This window comes from Phoenix dactylifera, chromosome 3 (genome assembly GCF_051530095.1).
Source record: "Phoenix dactylifera cultivar Ajwa chromosome 3, Ajwa_hap1_PhDact_Kaust_v1.1, whole genome shotgun sequence".
NCBI classification, from domain to species: Eukaryota; Viridiplantae; Streptophyta; class Magnoliopsida; order Arecales; family Arecaceae; genus Phoenix; species Phoenix dactylifera.
In genome coordinates, this window is record NC_143192.1 from 48275830 (window position 1) to 48298961 (window position 23132).

General features: G+C 37.2%; 2 protein-coding genes across 2 annotated transcripts; both read left to right on the forward strand.

Annotated features, from left to right (window-relative positions):
- The first annotated feature begins 559 nt into the window (after positions 1–559).
- On the forward strand, positions 560–13137 carry LOC103710795 (GATA transcription factor 27-like). The gene is made up of 8 exons (XM_039116004.3): positions 560–1165; positions 3592–3957; positions 8678–9098; positions 9278–9350; positions 9510–9613; positions 9701–9887; positions 10055–10175; positions 12337–13137. Exons 1-8 carry the CDS (start codon positions 1126–1128, stop codon positions 12753–12755), a joined length of 1731 nt encoding a protein of 576 aa, XP_038971932.3. The 5' UTR covers positions 560–1125; the 3' UTR covers positions 12756–13137.
- Positions 13138–15695: 2558 nt separating this feature from the next.
- On the forward strand, positions 15696–16485 carry LOC103710794 (uncharacterized). The gene has a single exon (XM_008796689.5). It carries the CDS (start codon positions 15743–15745, stop codon positions 16325–16327), a length of 585 nt encoding a protein of 194 aa, XP_008794911.2. The 5' UTR covers positions 15696–15742; the 3' UTR covers positions 16328–16485.
- The last annotated feature ends 6647 nt before the right edge of the window (positions 16486–23132 follow it).

The following is a 23132-nucleotide window of genomic DNA, read 5'->3' on the forward strand; positions in this document are numbered from 1 at the left end:
TAAATTTGACAAAAATAATTAATATATGTATATAAAATTCTTGTCAATCCATGGATATTGACTTGCAAATGCCATGTGTAAGGCATGTATATCCAACAAAGATGAGCGAAAAATAGCAAAACTGATTTGGAAATAGCAAGCCGCAAATATCGGAAGAAAAAGTATCGCCATCATATTATATATAGTTTCCATCCCAATATTTTTCATTAAATACATTTAAAATTGATGTTGGAACACCAGTTATGAGCAGATCCCAACCCTAAGTAAAATCAACCATCTTAGGCCAAGGCTCATATTTCCCTTTCTTCCACCTCATTGTTCCTTTAAAATGTTGGAAGTCACCAATGGCCAAAGAAGTCCAAGGTCATCAGGGTATGCAAGTAATATTCACTTCCCATCCTTCCTTCCCCTCCAACAAACCAAAAGGAAAGTGCTGATACACCGAATCACAGTGTATAACAGGCTTCCCCAATAAAAATAGATTATCATGAGGATTAAACAAAACAAAATGGGTTGCTATTTGCTAAGGATTTAGTAATTTACTCACCATATAAAATAAAAAACCACCCCACCCAGTACCAGTAAAAGTCCATGGCCCAGAGGTCATACAAAATCAAAGAGAAAGAAAGGAAAGAAGAAATAGAAAGGCCTCTCCCACCTATTCACCTCCTCTCCTTTTTTTCCCCCAATATTAATTTGATTCCCCCTTGTGGTTTTCTCCCTTCCATTGGATTGTACGGATTCTTGCATAAAATTCCTGCAATTTTTTTTTTCTTCTTCCATTCTCCCCATTCTTCTCCACCTCTTTCCCCTCTTTGTTTCCTCCCCCACCTCTCTCCCTCTGTTTTTTTTTTTATTATTTTTTTGGTCTTCTGAGACTGCTAGATAGAAGAAGAAGAAAAGCCAGACCTGGTCTCTGGGCTCTGCTTCCTTGGAACTCTCTTCTGGGTTTTGGAGGAAAAAGCCTTTCAGCACCCGCTGAGATTGGTTTAAAGGGCTTCACAAATATAAAAACTCTTTCTAATTTTGCTAATTATTTAGCATAAAAAGAACTGCTTTTATTTTTTTTTTTCTATTAATTTTTCTCTGGGATTGAGAAGGGGGACGGGAGAAGGAGAGGTAAAGATGGGAAAGCACGGACCTTGCTGTCATTGTGGAGTCACAAGTGAGCTCTTCTTCATGTTTCTGATGATTGTTTTGATATAAAATTATAAGCTCGGATCTTTCTTTCGCTTCTCTTTTTCTTCCTTCTTGTTCCCCCCTTTTTGAAATGGTTTAATTTCTTAAAAATTAACAACTTGTTCGAGAACATGGCGTCCGTGTGAAGCAATTTTTATACGTTCCTCTTCTTGTTCTTTTTCTTGTTCAATACTTGTCCTCGGGTATCCGCCTGCCTTCGAATTCCATTCCTGAAATATTGAAGGCATTTGGGGATACACAGGGGTCCATTTTATCCTCTGGAAATCATTGGATTATAGCTTATTTGTTTCCGTTTTATTGTTTGGCGTGTATGCATCTTTTGTTGGTTTGTGATTTCGTCCTTTTTGCTGGCTATTAATGAAATTCCTTAGCCAAGTTCGGTGTAAGTGTGATTAGTTTTAAGTCCATGCTTTGTGTTTGTGATGTCTCGAGTGGATGCCTTTGTACTTAGGAAGCCCTAAGGAAAATTGTGGATCTTTCTGTTTCCGATCTCCTGCTGCTTCTTGGGAGCATATATGTGTATCAAAAATTCACATAAGAGAGGAATTCGGGCAACGCCTATATCAGAAGTTCTTGGGAAATTATATTGAATGGCAACAGTTTCTTATTGGGTTGCAGATGTGCTGTGGCTAATTGTATTCAGTTCTTCTAATCCTCAAGGACTGCTGCAAATAGGAACTTCACTTGTTAGGGGTGTTTTCCGCTACTAGTTTAGCAGGGTTCTAGCTCAGCCTACCAGTGCTAATGTACCAAAAATTACCATACACAGTTTAAAAATAGAAACTAAATTTTATATTAAGTTAGCTGTAATCATTTACCTTTACACTTGATTGCTGTTATTTCCATGAACTGAGTACTGGCTGTCTGTTTCTGGAAAGTCTTACCAAGATAACAGCTGCCACAGCTTGTAGGCTCTATGCCAGTAGAAAATACAGATGCCTGGTTCTTATATATTCTAACAGCGAAATCTGGCTGCTCTGTGTCTAGAGAGTTACTCTGCTCAGAGAACATGTAGCAATTTTGTTTGTGATATAGAATCGTAGATATTATGAGATTACTCAGTACCGAGAGAAGGCAATTACTTGGTTCTTCTGGATGTGTAGATTAGTGCATAATTTATGGGGTTGCGATAGTTAAATTATCTGCCAGTTTCAGAAAGCAGTTGTGTTTATCATCTTTCATCTTTATCTCTATCCAAGTTTCATGCCAGAGAATGCTCTTGGAATGCCGGTCTTCATGTTAAAAAGTCTGATAAGTTCATAGAGATAAGGTCTTTGTCATTGATATGCTGTGTATGTGGGGGCTTTAGTATTATTTAGATGCATGGAAATGTGTTTGTGATAATATCAACTAAAATTTTGTTAATTTGAACACCACCAGTATCATTTTCATTGTATTTACATTGTTATGTGGATAATAGCTATTTTTCCCTTTTTTTATATACTCCTCTGAGTGTTCTTTCCTAGCTTCTCTGTTTCCTTCCGTATATGCATCCTCTGCATTTTCCTTTCTAATTTCTATCAAAATGCCACATGCAATGATTGTTACCCTCTTATGCTACTGTCTTGGTTAAGTCATGCTTTTGCTTAGATGCATTCTCTGTTTAGTCGATATTTAACTGTGCTTAAGATGCTATGATTTGTTCATTCACATTTAGTGATCTACAAGTATCTTATTTTAGTATCCTGCTCGGGATGCACACATAACATATAGCCAGTCTTAGGTTTCTTTTTGTTAATATTGTGAAAATAGATAGCCCCTACGGAAGTGGTGACAAAGCAAGATTCATATCATTCAATACAGAAAAAATCTATTGGTTATGTTTGTTTTAACTTCTTATTTCTTTAAGAAAGTCAGTACTGTACTAAACCTTCAAGTTACAAGTAGATCATCCTTTTCACTGTAGTGTTGCTCATATCATTCTTTTGCATCCTTATTTAGTGTAAGATTGCTGCTAAGAAGATGCTACCTCCAAACTCTTTGCTTCTTGAAATGAAATGAACAACTTGTTTAGTGAAACTCTTTCACTGTGACCAGTGTCCGTCAATTTCATTTACCATTTGTGTGGTATGGAATGAATGAACTTATCAACAGAATTCCATCTTTTTGAGATGTAAATTTTTAAGTTTATGGTTTTATGACCAATTTCATTCTTTACTACTTAAAATTGGAAGAGAAAAACTGAGGATGCCAACGGTTGATAAAGTCTCTTGTGTTGATACAAGAGACCTGGGTTCGATCCCTCAGCAGAGCTTGCGTCCATCCTAGTTGTCAAAAAAAAAGAAGGAAGATAATATCAGTATTATGATAGCACTATTAATATCAATATCCATAAGTTATTTCTATGGTTTCTACATAATTTCTAGTTGCTAAAGCTGAATTATTCAACAGGTACTCCTCTTTGGCGGAATGGACCGCCAGAGAAGCCAGTTTTATGCAATGCATGTGGTTCAAGGTGGAGAACAAAGGGTTCACTGACAAATTACACCCCTATGCATGCTCGAGAACCTATAGATTCAGAAGAATTAAAAGTTCCTAAGGTGAAAAATATATCACTCAAATCCAAAGAACAGAAGCTGCACAAGAAAAAGCAGAGCGGTATTACATTGGAAAGCAAACGTGAAATGCCATATTCTGACCAGAACTTCCGAAAGATAGCTGATGGTGATCCAAGCAATCGATCTAGTTCTGGATCAGCGATATCATATTCAGAAAGTTGTGCACATTTTGGAGCCACTGATGCAAGTGATATGACAGGTTACTAACTCTTTCTGTTCATTAATGAGACATTAGACTATGCCTTGATCTAAATGGATGTTTCCTTTCTTTCACTTTCTTTTCTAAGATCAGAAGTTTTTGTTGAAGGACATGCATGAGTCCACTTATCTAATTGAACTTGGGCTCATCAATTAAAAGAATCAAAATTTCACTTGTTTATTCACTGCATTCTAATTTTAAAGAGAAAACAATTATAGAGTTGAGAATCCACAATGCTTCTTAAATTCAATTTATGGTATTATATTTTTAGTTATTTTAGACTACAGAGCTTGTGAGGGGATTGACATTTGTTATTGCTCTCTTTAGTCCTAAGCATATTAATAGATATTGCCATATCTTTTTGGCAAGATACAACATTCCAATGTTATGCCCCAGTGATATGCACATGAATATGCATTGCGATGTTTTTAATAGAAAATTATTTGGTGGATGAGGTGAGAACTGTATCTGGAATGTCGTATGTTCATTGCATGCTCTAAAGATAGTATTCAGGAGGCAGACCTAGGATAAATGTTGATTAATTGGATTGGTTCTAGTTATCTTGCTGACTTAAAGATGGAGTAGGCTATTGTCATCAATGCTCTAGAGAAAAATTGTTTCTTCCATAGGATAATGCATGTAAAAGGAATTAGGTATCCTAGTCTGTCACAAATTACTATATTATGGACTTTTATGACACTCTTTCCATAAGTTCTATTAGATATTGAGATACATAAGGTGATTTTGTTGCATTTGTAATGGATAAAGACTTGGGCTTATTAGACATCTATAGCGGGCAATAACTATATTTTTTTGTTGCAACATATTATGACCTAAATTGCATGATGAGCTGGGATGAGTGCAAAGGCACGAGTGAGAAAGCAAGAGGCTTTGAAATAATGAGGAAGTTTTGGAGCATATAGAAAGCTTAGATGCATATAAATAAATGTACATATATTTATGCATAAAAAGGGGGATTGAGAGAGTAGTATGTAAAAGTGACATTAATATCATATGTGTGTTGTTTGTGCACATAATGAATATTGGCAACATGGCCATTTCTCTTTCCATAAGGAGCTCCAAACATGATTCCCAAATCTCACTATTCTCAATTCACATCTCAAAAAGCATCAAAATAGCTCCAATTTATGATGGCAATATTTCGTATTTTAACTAGAACGACAATCCAAAGATACATAAAGATTTCATGGATCAAAACCTTCTAAAAGAACGTCATTTAGCATTTATCCAATGATGCAGAAACAAGTGAAAATGTGCTTACTGAAATAGGAAGCACGAATTATAGAAGAACCTGCTTCCAAATTGCAGGAGTGATATCTCAATTATGGAGAATTTCAAGTTTAGCTGATTCTTGCTTCTTTGGTTAAAAAAAATGAGTACATTTTGTATACCGTTGGAGTTCTTTCTTATAAATTTTTGAGATATCTTGCATGGTTCCCTACTCTAGTAAGTTGGTGGTCAAAGAGTGATTTCTTTTATCCTCTTGAAAGAGGCATGTTTTCTAATATGTGGAACTCTACTGATCGTTTATAGCTTCTGAAGAAGTGGATTTGAGAATTTTGTGAATGAATAGCAGCCAACTGAAGATAAGCTTTAAAAGATCAAGCAAAAAATTTATTATTGGGTGCTACTTATGGATCATTATTAACTAAGTGTTTCTTGATGAAAATAGGAAGTTGCTCTATTGTGACCTAGGAGCCACAAGTTTGAAACATGGAAATGGTCTCGCCACATGCAGGGGTGAGGGCTGCGTACATCTGACCCTCCCCAGACCCCATAATGGTGGGAGCCTCATGCACTGGGATGTTCCTTTTAAGAATGTCTTGGTGCAACAATAAAGTCACTCCATTGTGACCTAGATGTCATAGGTTTGAAATACATAAATAGCCTCTACGCACGCGGGGTAAGGTTATGTATATTTGACCTTTCCCGTCCGTGTAGCTGCGGAGCCTCGTGCATTAGACTACTTTCCTTTCTTGTTGAAATGGAATAAACTACCTCTATAGAGAATAACCTACTAAAAAGGTGCCATATGGGTTTATAAGCATGGAGCCATGGACCAGTCCTCCACTCAATAGCTTAAGCTTTTTGGGCTATGAGCATGCAACATGTGGTATTAGAGCGAGGCCCGGTGCGCATCATAGCCTCATCAATCATGTGGGTCCCTCATAGGAGATACCAAGGTCGTATATGACCCAAGCCATGGGCGACTCAAGTAGGAGCTAATCTGTGACGAGGACGTCACAAGGTTGGGTGGGAGAGATTGTCATAGTTCCACATCGGTTGATAAAGGAGTGCCACGTGGGTTTATAAGCTTGGAATGGTCCACCCTATAGCTTAAGATTTTTGGGCTGTGTGTCTGTGACAATGTGCTCCTTGAAATCATTATATAGAGTTGAATCTTAGTTGTTGACTTGATGTCAACATGTTATGCATTGGTGCCATGAGACCTCATAAACAATATGGCAAGCTTGGAGACCTATCTTATTTAAGGGCACTTCAAATCTAGGACTGCAAAACCACTCGAGCCTCCCTCTTCAGGTGTACCATACTAGACCAATGTAGAATCAGATCAATTTGTTGGTTCAGTATGCGCGCCAGTACGTGTCGATTCGAACCTAGCGAGACAGCCTAGTTCCGCTCAGTATCGACCCATATCGCTTGGTTTTGGGGCAGTGCTATGATTAGAAGTGAGAAAAAAGGGGATTGGGAGCTATCTCGGTATGGGGTGCATGATATGGTTTTTGGTACTGAGATTGCAGATCTTGCTTTGAATTATCAGTATGTTACCAAGATTGCGGACCTTGCTTCAAATGAATGTAGTGATGAAACTTTCAAAGTGGAAAAGAAAAGAAATTGATTGTGATATAGTGCCTTGTTTAAAAAAATGATGCTCATATTTTTTGATGAGAACTTGATCGAGCATTATAGTCATTGCCTTGCTAAGCTGCTGGTGCTTGTCTCCTTTAAGGTTAATAATGTTGCTCTGGGCAATCATGTTAGAGGCTCATGTATCGAAATATAACCACTTCTTCTCAGGTTAGGCACATATATGTGGAAAGGTAGCTTCTTCAAAGGTCTGGGATCATGGGTACCAAGTAGGCAAGTACTGGAAAATAGAAATTTCAGGACATAAATAGAATTTCAGTACTTGCCTACTTGCTACCAACTAGGCAAGTACTGGAAAATAGAAATTTCAGGTTGGGTAATTTTTGGAAATAGAATTAATGTAGCAATATCTTGTCTCACTCCTTACCCCCTCCCACCCCGATCCTTCTCTCTCTATATAGGCATGCATTCGCACATGTTTGTGTAATATATGTATGCTCATATATGTCTGTGGTATACATGCATGCATGTGTATGAAGAAAGAATTCTGAAACCAGATATTCTTGCATTGGTTAGTCCTGGGAACAGAAGAGGGAATACAAGAAAAATATGAGCTCTGCAAAAATGGATGGAATGATCAAGAAGCACCCAGATAATTTGTATTGCATGCACAAAGTCCAGATCTGATTGCAAGAAACAGGTAAACACTCAGGCCTGAGTTGAAGCATCATAAATGGAGAACGTTGGACCAAAAGAAAACTGGACTTGGAGCAATAAGAAAGGAGTTGATTAGGCAAGTTGCAAGTGTAAATTGGAGAAATGTTAGGACAAGGTGGGTACCATTTGGTTGGTATAATTATAACTGATTTGATAGTATACTTCCCTTGGATTTTGAAAAGAAAACGGATACCCATTTGGCAAATTTAACCATTTTTTGATATACAATCACAAAAGTAAGCACAGAAATTAGACCCATCATTGCTTAGTCTTTTATTACAATTAATCCTGCTGTCAGTTTATAAAGGTGCATATTACCTTCTATATTATGCCTTTCTCTATACCTCATATTACATTAAACTCTGTGAAAGGGATGGCTGATGCCTTGTGAACTTTTTTTTTCGTGAAAAAATATTGTACCTTTCCTATGGGTTTTTTATTAAGAGACCAGAACCTTCAAAGTTGAGCTAGTGTCGAAAATGGAACTTTAAGTGATAAAACTCATAATTACTAAACCTTGTAAGTATGAGAAGTCATTTGACTTCAAGTATTTGATAACCTGAATTTTTATTCCTAAATGCTTTTTATTTGAAAAAAAAAGAGGCCTTTGATTTAATAAGCAATCAAATGACTTGGAAGATTAATGATTAGAATAGTATTGGACTTTATCATTTAATTTTTTTATATAATGGAATACAGGATATAGACACTCGAGTGGTGTTATCTTTATAGTTTTCTCCCGTGAATATATCCTGAAGGAACTGTGTTTATTGGATTATTAGTTTTGGCTTATAAGAAAAGGATCAAGTGCATTAATTGCCTTTAGCATGTGGAATCTCATTAGCACAAAAATAAGTAAACACAGAATATAGTAAAATGCACATTACAACTATAAACTGACAGTTGATTCCGTCAGACCTGATAGTCATTGAGCTATAATATGTCTCATAGGGATGAAAGATAAGTAAAATTTTGATATTTGCATAAAACTATTATATAATATCCCATAGATATGAATAACTTGGTTACCATCAATTTAAAGTTGCTTTCAAAAGTAGATTGTTTTCAAGCTTCTTGTTTGCGATGCTTTACTCTACTTTTATTTGTTCTCAAGTTCTACAGCTAGACATCTGATGTTTGGTTTTTTTTTCAGGTTCAGCACAATCAAATGTCTGGGATTCTCAGGTTCCATCCAAGAAGAGGACAGGTGTTACTCGTCCAAAGCCCTCTCCTGTTGAAAAGCTCACAAAAGACCTTTATACTATATGGCATGAACAACAGCCATCTTACCAAGGATCTTCTGAAGAGGATCTACTCTATGAAAGTGGAACTCCAATGGATTCATTTGAGATGGGCTATGGAAGCGTACTTATTAGGAATTCAAAGTCTATAGAGGAGGAATCAGAGGCAAGCTCACTTCCAGTAGATAATAAATCATACATTATCAATGAGGCTTATACAGGGATAGCCTCCTTTCCTGTACATAGTGAAAGCAAAGGAATTAGACTTTCAGATTCTGGTAATACCAAAGTTAAGAAGTCTACAGCACAAGTGACAAGAGAGAATGTCAGAAGGTACCCTCTTAATTAACTTTGCAATAGAATATAAAACATACATGCCTACTGAAGTGAGTGCTCTTCCTAATTTAGGAACAATATGACATAAAAAAATTACTCTTCTATAGTTTGGTTGCTCAATTCAATTTCAGACCGTTTTCTGATTTCGATATCTTAATCTGTGTTTGTCTTGTCAGGGATAAATTTTCCCATGATAAGTTACAAATCCTGCGAGACAGAGAATCACCACTATGTTCCACAGATCTGCAAGTAAGATTAAATCTCTATTCTGTTTGTTAGTGTTCCCTTGTGGCCTTCACACATAATTAAAACCTTAAACACAGATGCGTTTTGTGAGAATCTGTTGACCAAGGATCTTTGTTGATATATGCACAATGCACTCACCTGGCACTGTTTATGTTGGAATAGGATGTCATTAACTTCGAAGAACTTATGAAGTATTTGACGCATGAGGAACAACAGCGTCTGATGAAATATCTTCCTTCTATAGATACCGCCAAACCTCCTGAGAGGTTTGTTCTACATGTTAATGACTTTATTGCTTTAGCAGGCTGACATTACTCTTGCCTTTTTATGATATTTGCTTGTTGCCTTCACAGCCTTAAAAGCATGTTTAGCAGTCCACAATTTGTGGAGTCTTTATCTCACTTTCAGCAACTGCTTCAAGAGGGAATTTTTGATCTCTCCTTTTCGGGAGCGAATGTTGAGGAATGTAGGACTTTAAGGAAGCTTGCATTACTGAATTTGACAAAATTTAAATGGGTGGAGTACTATAAACACTTAAAGGTATGAAATGATCATTACCACCTTGTGCATGTAGACTCTAAAAGCTTATGGGATATGCATTTGGAGTAGATCTTTTTTCCTATAAAAAAAAACTTTCATCTGTTTGAATTATTACTTATAGACTTGGATGTAAGCTGTGATTAATCTTTTATTTTCAACTTTGTTAGGATGTAAACCATAAACAGATCACAGAAGGAAAGGAAATGGTCAGCAGGCTAAAATCTCCTGGATTTTCCAATTCAGCATCCCTCAAGAAGACTCGAGATGGCCAGAATCAGAACTATCCTGGTTTGTCTTCTTACATATTTCGGCTAAGCAAAATTGTTGAGGGTTATATAGATCTGCGATACTTAACAATCAATCTTTCCTGTTAATCATCTTTACCTCTTTTCCCCTTTTTTTACTTGCTTGGTGTTTCCTTACATTCAATGTCATATGTTTATTGTATCACCTATTTACACCTTTTTTTTAAGTAAACACACTAATTGTTGCTGACAGATGTTTGTGATGTTCTGGAAAAAGAAATGTTTGATGTGATTGAGCTAGTCAATAAATTTTTTTTCTTGAGGCATTTTCGTATGTTGCCATAACTTGGTTGTGTTGTATTGCAAGATGCAAGAAGCATCATGCTCATGCTCATCCGCATAATCATCTGGTGTTGATTTCGATGTAACTCAGAAATCAATAACTCTACAAGGTTGAAAGAGTGTTTTCTGGAAATACAAGTAGACTTCTTTAGTTAGGAGGTTAAAGCTGTGATGCTTTTTGCCTCCAATTTTTGAACACCTTAGTTGTTTATATACATTAAGAATATTGAGTCTACATTAAGAATGATTTTTGAAATGTTAAAAGCAAAAAAAAATCATCATGGGTGTCAAATAACCTTGGAAAGATGCGCATATATTTGAATCTGGTTTATTATTTGAATTCAGGTTAAGTCTTACCATTTGTAGACTATTAATTTACATTAACTTTTTAGGTAAAATGCATGGGGAAGCATGTGACAATCATGTTCAATGGATGGTATCTAGAAACTGCCAAGGACCAAAATTGAAAATGCATGAGCCGCACTGGAAATATGGTGCTGTCAAAAAATGGGATGTTGTTCTAATCATTGCCAATTATAAGAAACTGAAATATGGAATGGAGGAAAGCAAGGCTAACATGTCTTAATCATGACATATGTAATGGACTTCAAAAGGTGGATGTCATAGTGACCATGGTTGTGGGAGTGTTAGATATATATACCTTTATGGTTAGAAGGTTTAGAAGGTCAAGGTACTTATAATTAGCATTCATCCTATATTTGGGCATTCTTTTCATGACAGTGCCTGAAATGAAGCATGGCTGTTTTCTTATAAGCAAGGAAGAAATCAATAGATTTTGTGATAATCTTACAATGCACATGATATTCTCTTTGAAAGATTCTAAATTTTTATTAATGTTGATATGAAATTTGTGTTCCTGCATGATAATTTGACTGATCAATATTTTAAATACAGTGAAATGGCACATTTAAGTTCTGATATGCAATTGGAGTAAATTGTCAAATTTACTCATAATAATTACTGTGTTCCTTGAAATTGGGAACATTTTTGGACATCAGCCATGTAATATGCGTATACTCTTTTGGGGAGTTCTCAATGTTTGACAACTTGATATAAAGTTATCAGCATGGAGAAATTTGATTTGCGTGTAAGAATTGATGCTCGACAGAATCAGATTAAAGTGTATGGAAAAGAGGGCTAGCACTGGAGCTTGCTGTAAAGACACAAATATAATTCGTTGACATGTTGCTCTTGTTTTTATGTCATGCATATTTGTATATTTTAAGTGGTATTGCATATATTTTAAAACTTAAGAAATCTCCATTGTCAAGATCACTGTATCAGTTAGTTGTAGAGTCTTGTCTGGAGCTCCTAGTTGTCAAGAAACATCTCTTAATGGTGTGCAGAGATAAGACGATGATGCCTTATGCGGGGCATAATGGTGATATTGATCATTTTCTGCTGCTCACATATGAAGGCAATTTAACCAACTAAATAGTTATGATATATGAGTCTTTTTTCTCATTTTACTTTCTTTTGATGTAATATAAACAATTGGGTTTATGTTCTAGAAAACTTGGGCATTCGCCTACATAATACCCTCACATATCAAAGACATGCATAGTTACATATAGATTCTTGAATATAAATATATCACTTCTGTAATCATATCTGGATTTTGGAAATTTCACTTGTTTTACCTGTACCTATATTGCCTTGTGACATCCATTTCCATGTTAACTAAGAGACTCATTCACTAATAAAGATTAAGTATGACCAAGTGATGTAATTTGTGGGTTAAAATATGGTCAAGAGAATGAGGTTTTAGATGGGCACATGTATCAGTTGGTTAAGTAAAATAATCATTCATAAGTTGCCAGCTGATTTTGTGTCAATTTCAGAGCTGAAAGAGACCATGAGAAGCCCAAAAAGAATGTGCAAATCTGGGATCACGAATCTTCTGTCAAGAAATCCAACTCAGCCGAATTCCAGCGACACAGGCTCAAAGTTGACTGATGATGCAAATGATTTCATGGACAATGAAGGGGCTTGCTTCAGTCCAAGAAGCTTTTTCGCATCTCCTCCAGATAGGAGCTCCATGCTGGTTCCTCTGCAATTCAGCGATGACAGCACTGATCATGACCTGTTGCTAGATGTGCCTTGCAATGCATCATTCCCTGAGGCGGAACTACTTTATCATCCTTGGAAACAGAGAACCACCCAAAGCAGTTCCCAAGCAGAGAGTGGAGTCGCCCAAGGTGAAGAGAGTCTCTCCAACTTTCCGTCCAGCGGCAGCAATAAGCAGCCGAACTACCAGTAGTAGAATATATCGCATCTTTCCCGTATACATAACTGAAAAACCGTAGTGTTCCAATGATGGGTGTTCCAGTTCGGGCCTCTCTCCCCCATCGTTTAGTTTCCTATAATCATGTTTCAGTCTTCTTTTTAGTAAGCTGAAAGCTGACATTTCCGGTTGAACTGGCTTGGGCTGGTTTCTTTCTTGTATAGCCTGGCAAGACAGTTGTAATATAGCTCAGAGTGCAAAAAGAGTCTCACTTTAGCGGTGAGGGAATGGAGTTGCAGGAATTTGTATGAATTGTGAATAAGTACACTAGTGCTGCATCACCATGCTATTTGCTTGTGGCTGTTTGACTTATACTCCGTTGCTCACATTGGTGAAATTTGCATTGCTGGTTCTCTCACTTTTTTCAGTGTCATGCTGCCTCAGCTCCTAGAAGCTGCATCCATGCGAAGCTTGATAAATTTAGTTTTCTTTTTTCTTCTTTTCCCTGGTGCAGTTGAGCAATTTATCTTTTTGGAGTACAGATATTTACGAGAAAGATTTCCTATCTCTACAGAAAGCAGTTCTGTCGTTCTGGTTCAGTCGTAACTCTTATGCAATGCTTCATACTCTTTATACTTCTTTAAGTTGTTGAGGTCTTTTGGCAACTTGGACAGCATTGAAGGTACTTGGGGAAGTATGAGGCAGTGGTTGGATGGTTCAGGTGGCAGGCGCCTCTTGGTAATGGAAGGCTGTTGTTAGGGCTTGCTCCACTTGGTTGAGTTTGGTTAGGTGGGAAGGCTTCTTGCATGAGTTTGCTTATTGGAGTGTGCGTGCTGTCCGCTGACGGGAAGAATGCGTGGTTTGGATGACAACATTTTCTTCCAGGTGGGCATCCAGTGTGAGCTGAGCCCCAACGGATACAAGATCGAGCAGCGAGCCAACATTATGGTGTTCTTGGTTGCTATGATCGCCCTACAGAATGGTGTGGATGGAATGACACTATTCCAAGCCAAAAAAAGGTCAGCTTATTTGAGTAGAATACTGTTTCAATCCGAACAGAGCAACTCATTAGAGTTGAATATTATGTATGCATTTGGTTTGCAATCAGAATTGGAATCATGAGAATCGAAATAGCTATATTTGGTTTGTGACTGGAGCGAGACTGAGTTTTGGGAGATTAGAGGATATTTTCATTCTTCTTTAGGATCAGAATGAGAATAAGACGTCTTTCAACCAAAAAAATGGAATGGGATCTAAAGTTAAACTTTCCTCTAACGAATATGTTCTTATTATTTATCTCTTGGAATGCAACTACTGGATGTGATATCTTTGTTTGCAAAACTAGATGGAGTAACAAAGCTAAGCCAGAATATGAGTTGTGCTCAACCATGGCACTTTGACTTGTTGACTACCCTCGCGAATCATAGTTTGATTCCATAACAAACCATCTCCATCATGCCTCTTGTATCATAACGTTCACCATGCATATTTATGCTTTTGTGGTAGATAACCTTGCGCAAATTATACCCCATGTCATATCCAACTTACACTTACACTTCATTTCAAAATGTTCCATTTTTGGAGGGCTAAGAGAAAAATAGAGCACCTCATGAAGAAACTCAAATGACTTGGAACTTGAAGCCATGGAACCATCAACTTTGTAAGTAAATAACAATATTGATAGCTATACTGCAAAATCTGTGCATACACATCAATCAAATAATTGTTCGATCAGTTGATGAATCAAGGTCATCCTATAGCTCTGTTGTCTGATCAATTTGCAATCAAACAGGACAACGCATGAACCACACCACGACCCCCTTTGACATGGTGGTCCAACAAGCAACTGACACAAGGTCCACCTCAACAGAGGGATTTTCTCTTGTTCGCTCGGGTATATAAATTAAAAAAAAGCACCCCTAATCCATGAGACAAAATGATATAAATTTCTCATCTCTCTCTCTCTCTCTACTTTTTTTTTTCTTTTTTTTTTTGGGGGGTATAACCGTGGCTCACACTCGATGGATGTGAATGCGGTCAACAAAATCAGAAACAAGATACTACATAAGAACTTCGGCATTAAGCTTAAATCTGATTAAACAAAATTTCTAGCATGGCGAGCCGTATAGGAAGCAACTCAATCGGCAACACCGTTTGTCTCCCTATAGACGTGCGTGGCCTGGTGAGAACTGTACTTCTCCAAGAATTTACGAATGCGGTGGAGCAATCCAATTGGCAACACCGTTTCTCTTTCATTTCTTATTAAATTAAACAAAAATAGGTACATCCATAAAAATCAAAAAATTATAAAATTGCATAGAAAGATCATATATATATATATATATATATATATATATATATATATATATATATATATATATATATATATATATATATATATATATATATATATATAGAGAGAGAGAGAGAGAGAGAGAGAGAGAGAGAGAGAGAGGAGACCTAAAAATCCAAATGACTTTGAAAACGTCAAACTTATGACCAATCAATTCATGAGAAGAGTCATGGAACCTCCAATCAAATCGCAGGCAAGGCCAAAAAAGATACCCTCCGTGCTCGTTCCTCTCCACGCGGAGCACAAACAAAGCACCAAACTTGTCTTTCCCTGGTGCCTACTTCCAAGTTCCAGCCCACCCGACGCGTTTTAATTGGGAAAAAAAAAGCCTTAATCCCCAGATGAACCGGCCAGCTATAATGCCGCAATTTATATTAACATCTAACACCAAAAGAAAACTAAAGCCGCACCCGAAACAAACCCCCCTCCTCCCAACCCCACGAAACGCATTGCCATTGGTTGTTTTTGTAGGGTCCACTCGATTAACCAACCTAGAGTCCCGCGAGTCCCCGAGAAGACCCCAAGACGGAGAGGGCCCATGCTCCGTTCCTTCCAAAGTCCATTCTGTTCCCATTTCTTCTCCCCAGGAAGTCGCTTAAAAAAGGGACTCCCGTCTCTTTTTTTTTTCCCTTCCTCCGTTTCTGGAGGTAGAGAGGGAGAGAGGGAAGGCATGGCGAACTACGGCGCCATGCTGAGGCGGTCCGGCCTGGGCCGCGCCACCGAGGCGGTGGCGGAGCGGGCTCGCTCCACACGCAAGGCCCTCTCCCGCTTCGCCCGCCCCCAGGCCTTCGCCTGCCCGGCCGACGCCGAGGCCGCCGCCGTCCGCGCCGTCCGCAACGTCGCCTACTTCCGCCTCCACTACGCCCTCGTCCTCTGGATCCTCCTCCTCGCCACCCTCGCCCCCACCCACCGCGCCTCCATGCTCTTCCTCATGGCCGCCTCCAAGGTCGCCCTCTTCTACGGCGTCCTCCTCCGCGCCTTCCCCAACTCCGCCCTCCTCCGCCGGATCCTCGACCGCCGGCTCGTCCTCGCCCTCTTCCTCATCGTCATCGTCGTCGAGCTCGCCCTCACCGACGCCATCAAGCACCTCCTCCTCGCCCTCGCCATCGGCGTCCCCCTCGTCCTTCTCCACGCCGTGTTCAGGGTCAGGGACGATCTCGTGGCCGGCGACGACGCCGCGGCCGCGGTCGACGCGGCGCCGCTCTCGGAGAAGAAGGAGAAGGAGGAGCCCGATCTCGAATCCGGATCCAAGTGATCGGCTCGGCGACACGGTTAAGTTTTACATATGAAAATACGTTTTATTTCTTTTTAATATAAATTTTGGATGGTTATTAATTTGGGCGGACCCTTCGGTAATGACTGAAGGAGCTATGGTACTTGAAATGAGATTTTATTACCCTTACTTAGGATGAATTTTTGAACAATGCTTATAAACTGCTCCTAACTCATAGATTCAGATCAACCATTTGATGCTTGTGCTGTGATAATGGACTTTGATTGCCTTTGATTAATTAGTCTTGCGAATTAGGGACGCAGCTGCAGTAGGGTAATTTCGGCAAACTAGTTTATAACCAAAAGTATTAAACCTGATTTGCTCGCAGTTTGGTTGATCGAAATTGTTAGGAGGGTTTTTGATTTGATGCTCCAGATGGAGGAGTTTTGTTTGATTATTTCTTTTTGCTTAGCAATGAACAAAAGGGCAGGATGGTGGAGTTTATGTTGATCCATTATAACTGAGAGCTCAGACTGAGTTCCCGTTTTCATCATGAGAGTGTTAAGAGTGAAAACTAGAAGGGAATGGTGAATCTGCCTCATTTGTCTCCAACTAGTGGAGTGCAGGTGCTATGAACATGAACAATGGTGTTAACTTCCACGGGGAAGATGTTTGTTAGTTTTAGCAATAAGATTTCAACCCTTCTCCAGCAACATAAAGTTGATGTTTCACCTAAAGTATCCTTGGAAAACAAACAAACGTAATTCCTGCTTAAAAGTTTGTTTGGATTTCATAATTAGGCTAGGTTTCTTTTCTTTTTTTCCTACCAGATTCGGGCCAAAGCTACTTTTAGATATTTATGAATATAAGTATGACTTTGCTAGTTGTACTGATCCAATTATTCGAAAATATATCATTTTTTTTTCTCGAAGTATTGAACAAAAATTAAATTGGAAGGACAACTATTTGTACAATTGAGCTTTTCCATTTCGGATGGCCTTTCAAGCTAAGATGTGTTCACGCCAATAGAGCTACGGACTGGATGACTTCTTATGTGGTCTGCTATTCTGGAAGTACTCTATGGATTGAAGAGGGAGAGTTGCCTGGAGCACTCAATACTACAACATATTTTTTTGCAAATAATGCAGGCCATTGTTTCTCTTTCTGAGAATACAGATCAAAGGTCAAAAGTCTTATGTTTGGTTTATGGATGATCGAATTCTTGCAGTTACTCAGAGATCTTCACAAGGAGCTCCCCAGGAGCTACCAACCGATCTACATTATGCAATCTGTCTTGATGTCTCCATGATTTTTGGATTAGCCTTTCCTAGCAGTCATAAAAAACACTCCCCATCTACCAACCTATCTACATCTTCGTCTGGCGTTGGGGCTTTACAAATTTAAAACTATCAACGCATTAAAAGCTTGTGGGTTAGCTTGTCAACAGCCTAAATAATTTATTCAAACCAATGCTTGGTGCCGGAAACGAAGGGCATCATAGTTGCTTTGGGACATTTTTTCCACTTTCCACAGGATTTCATCATTGGTGCTGCTTTTTTAATCAACAGGCTACTCTAAAGCCTGGATACAAACAAGAATTGCACAGGCTTTACCTAGGTTCGGTCAGATCCAAGAGCTCCTACGAGCTTAGTTTTCGTAGTCGCATGAGTATGCCTACCCACAAAGCGATAATAAACGCAGACGTGGATTGTTACCAACTCCATAACAAGGTGGATTGTTGGTGGCCCGCAATAGAGTCCGTAACATTGTCATGTAGTCGTATTAGCGTCTGTATAGCCACATAAAACTCCATTCCTCTGTCCTCTGTATGATAGCGAGGGTTTGTCTACTTAAGGTAGCATTTGGTGACCCAAATAGAATCACCGAAGTGATCTTAGATCAGTAGTAATCCTTATCTGAGGTAATCTAATTTTTAATAATTTAAGATCAACGTGTTTGGTATGCTATGTTCTAGTGATTAAAGATTTTCAGATATCCACAAGTAACTTATTTTGTATTTCATGAGAATCCAAGATCACTCATCATATAATACCAAAATTATCCCCGGTATATTCCATAAAAATATATCTATTAATCATATAAGATATCTTATAATAAGATATTAGTATATTTATTTATATATTACTTATTAATATATTCTATAAAAATATATTTATCGGTCCTATAAATTACTAATCCCATAAGATATACTAATTATTATTGTAGAGTTAATATTTTTATTTATACTTAGATTATATTTTTAGTATTAATAGTTATTTTGATTAGAAAAATAAGACAAATAGAAGTAAGATATTAGATACTTTCATTATATAAATATAAAGTACAATAATATTTTTACTATAATTGAAAATTATCATTGAATAATAATATCATAAATATAATATATAATATCAATATAATATAATATTATATGTATAATATTGATATAGTTTAATAATGATATATTGATACACCAATTTTTTTCACTAGACTTACGGGCATTTTGGTCCTCAATTTTTACCCCAAGATTACTATCCTAGGTGACCGGATTACCAACCGACCTCAAGGGCATCCATCACTTGGTTGGGCAATAATTTGAGGAATGGGGGCGATTTGGGATCACTGTCACATAGGATCGTCATATGCAACAAAATGCAGTAATCTCATTACCTCCACCTATATCATTCTTGATCTTGGAGTGATTACCCAATACCAAACACCCCTTAAATGTACCAGCAATATACAAGGTAGTAGCATATAACCCCGTGGCATACTTTTTCTCATTTAGAAAATACAACATATCTGAAATATTATTTTTTTGTTAATTATATAGTTATTTAGAAAAAAATTTCTAATTTATAAAATTTTTATATTATTATCAAATACTTTTATTAGATTTTAATAAAATATAATTTTGCTCATGTATTATTATATTATTACATATTATTAATTTTTTAAAAAATTATTATTATTTTTTCTCAAGGAGAGACCAAAAAAAAGAGTTAACCCATATTAACACCTATCCTCGATCCAACCCCTTCAGTTTTGCACCGATAGGTGATCATAACCCTATTTATGCATGCATTTAACCGAGATCCAATGGCAGCCGAATTATATGCAGAAATAAAAGCAAATATAAAAGAATTAAAAGTATGAAAGCTTCCGTGCGGCATCAAACCCCACCATCAGGCGAAATACGGGTTTGGTCTCGAAGAGGGGAGGGAGGAAGGCTTGCGATTAATAGAAAGAGGGGAGAGAGAACGAGGATCAAGGAAAATGTCAATCACAAGGTCTCATGTGTTCTTTTGCACTCCTAAAACACAAAAACTACGAGATGGTAAAGAAGATATTTTAGAGGGAAGAAAAAGAAAGTAACATAACTCGGGCAATTAGGGCGCCTTGAATGAAAGCCCTGCATTTGATGCCCCATGTGGATATGTGTTTAGTCCTAAATCATTTATTCATTGGGTAGATTTTGGATATTTATATTGGATCAAGAAATGCAAATAATAATTTCTGGCTAGTTGTTTTGCGCGTCATTCTAGATTGTGACACTGCACCAGGTTGTTTTATTTGTGAGGGGTAAAAAAGAGGAAAGGTTTTTTATTGCAGTGGTAGCTTGATACATTGTATATCCAGCACAAAAGTCACAATAGAGGCAAGCAAAGGGTGGAGACTTATGGAAGCACTGCACACAGATTTTTACGTAATGGGAATGGATACATGTACAACAATGCTAGAAGTTAAGAATTAAAAAGATCAGGAGATGAGATTGAGAGAAGATATAAAATACTGATTTAAATTCTGAGCCCAACTAGAGACGGTGGTCATGGGAATTTTACTTATGTTTGATCAAGGCATCTTTGTGGGAACGTCCGGCAGTATTTGTTGTTTTAATTTTTATTTTTATTTTTTTTTGTTTAGAGGTCTTATTTGCTTTCAAAACTTACGCTTGACATGTGATACAGGCTTTTAGTTATGTTATCACTAATATCCAAGAGCCTTTTAGCCTGCAATTCAAGCTCTCCACTTAAGGGTGGCAATCGGTCAGGTCAGATGCACGTCGGATTAAAAATTTATTAACCTAAACTCAACTTATTTATTAAACACGTCAAAAATTAAAACTAAATACAACCTATTTATTAAATAGATAATTCGATCCGGCTAACATAACTTATTTATTAAATAGGTCAAGTCAGATTAAATAGGTTAAACGAGTTAGACATACTCTTAACGGGCTAAATAGATTTAAACAGATTAAATAGGTCAAGCGGATCGGATTAAACAGGTTAGAAACAAGTTAAGCAGGTTTTGAAAAGATTAAGCAAGTTAAATGAGTCAAAGGTTTAAATCTGAACCCAACCTATTTAATAAATAGGTATAGATCCATTTACGAACCCAAACTTATTTAAGGTGTGTTGTTCGTAGGTTGGATTAATAGATGAGGTTATAATTGGCACTCTTAACTCCATGCCATATGTTCATGTACTATGAATTATGTGGATCATATTTATCTTCAACAAAGAAAAGATAAATTAATGAGGATCAGTGCTTTGGAAATTGTTCAATACCTCATGATATAGTAAATATTTCCTAGCCTAACCTTAGGTAGACCCAAGTTTTCTGACTTTGGTTTAGTCTGAGGTACTTTACCTCGGTGCTGGCCAGCGCCATTCCAACCTGAAACGCTGTTCCGGCCCAATCAAGTAATGGGGAAACACTACGTATCCCATTAAAGACCAGTTCATGTTCATCAAGAACGTGGCCACGATCTCCATAATGGTTACTCCAACTTGACCATAATTGCACAATTAAAATAGTTGGTACCACATGCGTGATGTGGGAAGTTGTTATCGTTACGATTTATCAATCTCGGTAACGGACACTAACCCCATCTTTTACATAGGAAGAGTCGGAGGATCCACAGATAAGTCATTCTCCGGACTCCACTTTCTAAAAACTCTCTCTCTTCTATTGTTTTTCTAGAATTCAATGGACTTGAATGTCGAAGGGCCTTTAGCCGAAAAATCTTCAGCAAAAGAACTTTGACTTCAGATCGGTTCAACATCTTGAGAGATCAATCAGCCACATATCGATCTCTTCGTACATTAGCATAAGGCATTCCTCATCAATGCATAGCAGACTTTACCTTTATCTTGGATTTCTACCGACCTCAATCTTCACCTTGGATTCTAGTAGCAACACCCCCTATTATAAAAGAGTAGGATGTGAGTACTTTGAATCGCTAGAAGTTGAGCTAGAGGTTACACTATAGGGAAGAGGGTCGGCGCCGATGCTAGAGCCAGTGGTGCTTCCTGCATCCTGGAGGCCAAAGAGCTATGAGCATTATACAATCATCGGTGTCAGGCAGCCGCATGCCGAGATTAGTTCAAAGTTCAAACTCATGTGCAGGAGTATGATGTCTTTCAGGTTGGCCATATGTTCCAGAAGACGAAGAGAGCTGCTGACTGGGTCGCCACCTTTGTTGCTCATTATTCTGGACAGATTCTTTGAACCTGTTGTGTATCTATCCCTTCACCGTTGTGGAGTATTTTGTCTCTTGACTCAGTAAGTAATACTCACGCAAGATTAGTGCGAGCTGTTGGCATTACCAAAAACAAAAAGAAAAATCAAACTTATGATGCATTTTACTGAGTTGCGATATGGATGTTTTTCAGGGCGTTATATGAAAAGAAAAAAAAAAGTTTCAGCTAGTCCCGGCGTCATGCATGCCGAGATTAGGTCAAAACTCGAGATACGCATTTTGCTTTGAGCAATGCTACGTTAACTAGCAAGCAAAGAAGTCACATGGGGTTGCCTTGCACCAATCACCTCACCTGCTGACTTTTTTGAGTTAAAGCATATTTCTTTTATTTTGCAAGCTTCCGAGAAAGAAAAAAAATATATATTATCCCTCAAGAGTGAGGTGCCAACCATGGAACCCAAAACTCGCTAACACAACGGCAAGAAAAAAAAATATTTTAATTTTTTATTTAAATTTAGATTAATAAAGACTTACTCTTTTGTGAGTTTTATCTAGACCATCTGCCAACTTCAGGATTAAGAAAAATTATTTAAAATCTCTTGTCAAATCTTGAATGCCTAATTTTCTAACTCGCAAATTTTTTTTATAAAATTAGCAGGCTCTGACCCCTCTCACCCGAAATATGCTAGAAGAAAAATCATTTCTGGATTGTTGAATGGATGGTTAACTAGGTATTAGTTGTTAATTATAAAATTTGTGTTAAGATTACTTTAGTTGAGTGTCTCGTGAGAGTCCAAACTTACACTCCTTTTTCTTCTTAAGAAATGGTTTGCTATTGATCCTATACAAAAAAAAATTAGAAAAAAAAAGCTACAGGGGTACTTGATATTTTGATATCATTGCAGATTTTTATTTTTAATTTTTTAAAATTAAATATAAAAAGAGAAAATTGGTGAAATAGTTAATTTTTATATTTTAAAAAAATATTATAATTTATGAAAAAAATCAAAATTATTAAAAATAATTATTAAAAATATTATTTTATCTCTACGGATAAAGAAGGTACGGTCTTTTTGTAAAATATTTGTGAACTTTTTCTCCTCCCTATCTAATCTCGATTTTACAAGATTTTTCTGTTCTTCTTGATTGAAATAGTTATTATGCAAGAGATTGCTATTAAAAATTTTAAATATAGAATGAAAAACACAAACTATTAAAAAACATGGGTGGCCATATTATTTTTGAAGATAAATTCCAGATAAAGTTATATACCAATAATACAATCTTGGTGAATCTCATAACTAAATATAACTAAAAAAAAATTGTTCACACTTAAACTTCTACACGTGTTTTTGGACGTAC

Bases quoted from the DNA above. Each gene is read 5' to 3' on its own strand.
- LOC103710795 (XM_039116004.3), top strand. From the start codon at position 1,126: ATGGGAAAGCACGGACCTTGCTGTCATTGTGGAGTCACAA. The intron at 9,614-9,700 runs GTTTGTTCTACA...TTGCCTTCACAG, and splicing joins ACCGCCAAACCTCCTGAGAG to CCTTAAAAGCATGTTTAGCA. The intron at 9,888-10,054 runs GTATGAAATGAT...CAACTTTGTTAG, and splicing joins AGTACTATAAACACTTAAAG to GATGTAAACCATAAACAGAT.
- LOC103710794 (XM_008796689.5), top strand. From the start codon at position 15,743: ATGGCGAACTACGGCGCCATGCTGAGGCGGTCCGGCCTGGGCCGCGCC.